At 39.5% G+C, this 6,000-nt stretch overlaps 1 protein-coding gene across 9 annotated transcripts in view; it reads right to left on the bottom strand.

Moving 5' to 3' along the window:
• Positions 1 to 6,000, bottom strand: part of frmd4a (FERM domain containing 4A) — a 166,181-nt gene that overhangs the window by 72,644 nt on the left and 87,537 nt on the right. For 2 of the 9 annotated variants that reach the window (XM_051869555.1, XM_051869553.1), the window contains exon 1: positions 933 to 1,359. The exons of 5 other annotated variants lie outside the window; for them this stretch is intronic. In XM_051869555.1, coding sequence (XP_051725515.1) covers positions 933 to 1,073 — 141 coding nt within the window. In that variant the 5' untranslated portion in view covers positions 1,074 to 1,359. Of the gene's footprint in view, positions 1 to 932; positions 1,360 to 6,000 lie in introns of those variants that run through there. 2 more of the 9 variants (XM_051869554.1, XM_051869552.1) reach the window with 2 other exon arrangements.

The raw sequence follows: 6,000 nt of genomic DNA, 5'->3' as shown, positions 1-6,000 counted from the left end.
TGCTATGCAGTTATTAAAGGGTTAGTTCACCCAAAATTGAATTTCTGTTATTAATTACTCACACTCATGTCATTCCACACCCATAAGACCTTCGTTCATCTTTTGAACACAAATTAAGATATTTTTGATGAAATCCGAGAAGTATCTGACTCCTTCATAGACAGCAATTTAACCACCACTTTCAAGGTCCAGAAAGGTACTAAAGACATTGTTAAAACAGTTGACGTGACTGCAGTGGTTCAACCTTAATTTTATGAAGTGACGAGTATACTTTTTGTGCGCAAAAACAAAACAAAAATAACGACTTTATTCAACAATTTTTTAAAAAATGTTATGCAGTTGGTGCAGTGAAGGCATTGCAGAGCTTCCGTGTTTATGTCCGAGCTCAGTATTGGCCAAAGCTGTGAAAGTGTTGGTTATATTGCCATCTATGGACGAGTCATATACATCTCGGATTTCATCAAAAATATCTTAATTTGTGTTCCGAAGATGAACGAAGGTCTTAAAGGTGTGGAACGAGTAAGTAATAAATGACAGAATTTTCATTTTTGGGTGAACTAACCCTTTAAGGAGCTGTGGGTCAGATGAGCCCATCCGTAAGTTTCTATGATATTCTGGTCACTAGATATGATTAAGTCTCCCTTTCACCCATTGTACTTTCTGCAAGGTGAAATTCTCAGTCAGATTTAAGGTATCATTCATGTCTGTACAAATAAACTTGGCGAGACGAGTACCATGCGAAAGTACTTGGGGTTAGGGGTTTATTCAAATCACTATCTCTAAGTATTAGCTACAGTTATAAATAAATATAAATTGATATATAAATATATAAATATAAATATATTAATCATCTACGGATTATTGCCATACTGAAAGTGACCAAGTACACACACACTAACATACATACAGGCACACTAGCCTGCTGTTCATACCTGATAGACGGCACGGACCAGGACATCAGGAGCTCTGAGATGAGTATGCCTCAATCTTCTGAAGGCGGCTGAGGTCACATCCCATAATGCACTGTGCCTCACACACACACTCTCTCCTAGACTCATGAGCATCGCCTCCATGATGACAAACACACAGGTACACAGGTGTGTGGTCAAATAATCCCTTCTCAGCACAGGTGTGTGTGGGAGAACAGGTCCCCAGGTAATGCTGGTCTCCTTTTTGTGTTCTCCTCTTTCATTTTCTCATCCCTTCTTCCTTTAATCCTTAAAAATGCCCCATGGGAGACTGAAATTGTGACTTCTGTGTGACTCAGATCTCGTCTTGGAAATGAATTCGGTCTTACTGGTGTCTCTCTCCACTGCAGGACAAATTCCCAGAATAACAGCTCTTGGTTCGCCCAACACAAACATTCCCACATATAGAGCAGTATTGGTCCCTCTCTCCCTTTCTCTGTCGTTCTCTCTCTCCTTCTCTCCCCCTCTCCCCAACTTGTTTGTTTGTTTTAAAGCAACAGTCCCAGAGCAGGGCATTAAGGGGCTTTTAAGCTCGTACGATGCTCTGAGATGCCCATCTAGGGCAGAGTGAAGGACAGTCGTCACTCCCAGCAGGACAGATCCTGCTCAGGTTCATCGACCCCAGGCCACTGAAGAGATACCCGATATGCGTGTCTCAGCTTTCCCAGTGTGGTAGAGCAGTAGACAGAACAACTCATGGGAGTTGAAAACTCGTTTTTCCATAAACAGTTGGGATGACGTCCAGATTCCAAAGGTTTGGAGTGGGACATGCCGTTTGTGCCAATGTTCTCAGGGCACCGTGTTACCCTATCTAGATCCAGTCACTAAACTACAATCTAACTAACAAACATTTACCTTCCAAACCCCTCCCACTACCCAAAACATAGTTCAAAAACTTTAACAATTCATACACTTTTTGACAGTAGTTAGCAGAGCCAACGCCAGCAAAGCACTAAAGAGGGGGTGTGTGAAATAAGAAAGAAGGCAATGACGTAACGCAAGTTCATTGGTTAATGTGTCTAATGAACCAAAAAAAAAATGTGACTTTGCGAAACAAACTGTCCTTAACTAAAATGTTGCTTTAGTAGCCTAATATTAATGGTAGAAAGCATATGCATAGGCAATTGTGATTCTGAAGTCCGGGTGAGGGGGGCAGGGTAGTCCAGGTGAGGAAGCGACTTCGAGGTTGTGGGGTTAAGATTAAGCTGGTTAGGGGACTTGGTTGACCAACTTCCCTGCTAATAAAAATTTGGGTCAAATGAGACTAAGATGGTGACGTCAATTGTTCATACTTGTCAATACTTTATTCATGGTAATATACCTTGAGTAATACATTTAATAAATGTCTTATTAAATATGCAAACAATCTTGCAAACACAAAAAATCTTTCTCTTGCTTTTTGCTAACTCTTGCACTCTGACTAAACACCAGATACAGTGATTTACATCGCCTCTTATTTGAACACTGCACATTTTTCTTTCTGTAATTGAACAGAAAGCCTTGGTCAATAGTGTAACAACAGCGTAAGCAAACCCTCCGATCTTGATTAAAATCACCTCCTGTCTTAAAAGAGATTCATGCGATTTTCATATTGACGGGGTAGCATATGATTAAACTTGCACACATCAATATCTATGAGGAAGAAAAACAATATGACTAGATAAAATTGGGAATTAAATGTAAAAATCAACATGACTGTTTTGTGATCCATTAGAAAGATTTAAATAAAATATCAATAAAAACTAAATAAAGGAAATTTTGAAGGAAATTATAGTTACCATAGTCATACTCTGTAATGATTTACAAGGCAACACAAAGACTAGTTGACACATTTCTGTGGTGCAGGGAGAGAAATGCAATTGTTGGATTTACAATAGTAAAATCCTATGATTACAGAGAGTGTAATGACACTGCGTGACACCAAACCTCATTCACTTAAAGTCACTGACAGCTGGAGTCTAATGAATGAGCACAGAAGCACATGCACTTCTATTTGTCTGCATGCTGCTGTGGTACTGAGGGGCAAATACAGGCCTATAGAACCAGGACAGCAGGGTAAAGAATTACAAAAACCCATTCATGCTATTGTCCTTCCATTATGTGGCTCAATGCATATTGATTTGTGTACAATAAGCCCGATGGGAAGTGTGATAGTACTACAGTAAAGCATAAATGTGAGAGTATTCATGGAGAAGTATGCGGGAGAGAGAGAGAGAGAAACTGAATTCCTAAGAACCGTCTCAATAGCTTTGACTGAATGTTTAATGACCTGTTACAAAATGCAGATGTTTCTCCTTGAATTCAGTTCAATGTGAATAAAAAAACAGATCCTTTGAGAAAACACAGGAATTTCACATTTACATTTTTTTAAAAAAAATAGAAAATTATTGCGTTTGAGGTCTGAAATTATCACATGTGAAACATTGAGAACACAAGTGAACCACAAAAAAAAACATATTTTTGTGAAAAATTATGTCAAATTTATGTGGTTCTTCTGGGAAATGGTGCCAAAAAAGCATACCAAGATGAAAATGAGAAAATGAGTAGTGTTTGCCCAAACAAAAGTTACTGCATGATACTAGTGTGTTGCTATGTGGTTGCTAGGGTGCTCTGGGTAAGTGCAAAAAAAAAAAAAAAAATTGGACTGATACATTGGAATGTGAAATGTTCCAAAAAACAAAAAAACAAGCAAGCAGATTCCTGTGATGTTGTGAAAGTTGCACATGGAAGTCATGTGTTTTTTCTTTAGAGGAAATGAGAGCATAAAAACAAAAAAACAAGCTGTCCAACAACAAAGCAGCATGATGTCTTTAATTTCGAAACATGCAGCGTCCTGTGTTTCCTGCTGTGTTCAGAATTCATGTTCCTTGATTCTTTTGACTTTATGAGTCACCAGGTGCTTCTTCCTGAGGAGTGAGAATGTCATCCGCTGTCATTTAGATGTGTGAACATGTGTGAGTGGCTATTGTGTGGAGGAAGAGGATCAAATATTTAGAAAGGGAGGTAGTTCTCAAACTTGTGTGTGTACACAGTCTATCTTCTGAAACCCAGGGAAATGCTTGAGTATTCAGTAATTTTACACAATGCTCGCACTCACACACACACACACACACGGAATGTCCTCACTAAGATAGCAAAACAAACCTGTGTGTGTGTGTGCGTGCTTGTATATATATATAAAATGTAAACATTTTCTTTTGTTTGCTTGTTTTCCAAAATGAGATTCGAAATTACTGTCTAAGCTAATCAAAAGCAGCCCATAGATGCAATACATTCCCAAATTCTCCCTCTTCTTCTCCTTCTCCTTCTTCACCCATACACACACACACACACACACACACACACACACAAAAGAACCTCTGGCATCTTCAGTACCATGTGACAGAAGTAAAAAAGTGGAATAGAGTTGTAAAAGAGAGAGTGAGGGGGGGAGAGAGACTTGCTGTCTCAGTGCACCAGTGCTGTTTGAAGTTTATGTGCACTAGCATATATGTATGTGAGAGTGCACGTGCACGCTGACCTACTTCATTCTGCATATAGGCTAATAAGTGTTTGCTCCTGAATCTTTCTGTGAGCATAAATATTTATGAGGATTATAATATAATAGCGCAAACCCACAAGAGCGCAGAGGAGGCAGCCGCACACACAGACCCACGCACACACACACACACACGTGCGCGCTGAGCCGGTAGAATTAAGCCTGGTGTAACTCCAATCCAAGGCCACCAGCAGAAAACGCATGCATTTCCTCCCTAAACACCCAGGCACACCACCACACACCCCCAGAATTACATGAATAGACTATTGAGAGAGAAAGATGAGTCAAAATGTATGTGTGGTTGTGTATAATGCTCTATGACAGGCCTGTTCCAGTGCATGTGAAATGATCCATTCTCTGCTCTTATTTTTAGCACAAAGCTCTGTACTTGTTCATGTCTAAGGAACATTTGGGACATTTTGGGGGATGATGCATCCTGTTTTGGGGGACGAATGTGACCCCAGCTGACCCTGGGACCATGCACGGGTGTTTCTGGGAACAGAACATGAGATTTAATTGAAACCAGTAGACGTCAAGTTCACACAGAGGTTGGAGTCATTTAAAGAAGCTTTATTTTCTCAGACATGTAAGAGATTGTGTGTGTGCGTATGGCTAAGCTACATTCCTTTCTAACATATATTAGGTAATTCAAAGCAGTCAGAACACACTTGATACCTACCACTGATATGAGCAAGCGTGTGTGTGTGTGCGTGCAAAGAGGACTTCATTTCTATTCCTCAGGCTGCTCTAGGGCAGCTGATATTGCAGCATTCACATGATGAAGTCTGTGAGGGATATATGTGTATGGGGGCATGAGTGTGTGTTATGGGATGTTTTTTCCCTCCAAAGATCAGCTTGAGCTTGAGGGGATGTCTAAATGGAAAGGAAGACAATAAAAGTGATAGTGGCAGCTTGGTGCGTGTGTGCCTGTGTCTGGATTTCTTAAGGGCCCAAGTGAAAAAGCTAGTACAAGATGATGTGACATAGTTCTAAATGATCAATTTATCATCTAGGTGTCATTAGCAAAAAATATTTTGATGTTTACTTGGACAGAATCATCAACTCTGCCTGAGGCCATAAACATACTCTACGTAAATATGAAGACACTGATACTTTAATTATGTTGGTAACTCTGCTGAGAAAAACAAAAAAAACTTACTTAAAGTCATAATTTAATGTAAGTAGCATCACATCTTTGCTTGCATATTGAGACGTGCATCAAAAAAACTGTAGGGCAGAGACTAGTTCTATCCATGAGTTGTTGATTGGATGGATGACATTTAGACTAAAAAAATGAACTCAAAAATGTTTAAGAAATGAAACATAGTTTAATCATTCACAATAAGATCAATAAGATGCATTTAGAAAATAAATCAGGTGAATTTCCACTTCATGTCAACTTTAAACTAGCCTGAGCTGATTTGCTGGTCTTACCTGATTTAAGCTGCATGGTCTCCCAATCTGGCCAAGCTGATCTTTACCTGAAAATCACCC

This window comes from Ctenopharyngodon idella, chromosome 18 (assembly GCF_019924925.1).
Source record: "Ctenopharyngodon idella isolate HZGC_01 chromosome 18, HZGC01, whole genome shotgun sequence".
Taxonomy (NCBI): Eukaryota; Metazoa; Chordata; class Actinopteri; order Cypriniformes; family Xenocyprididae; genus Ctenopharyngodon; species Ctenopharyngodon idella.
The sequence above is the reverse complement of the archived record's forward strand: the minus strand, read 5'-3'. Positions and strand labels throughout refer to the sequence as shown.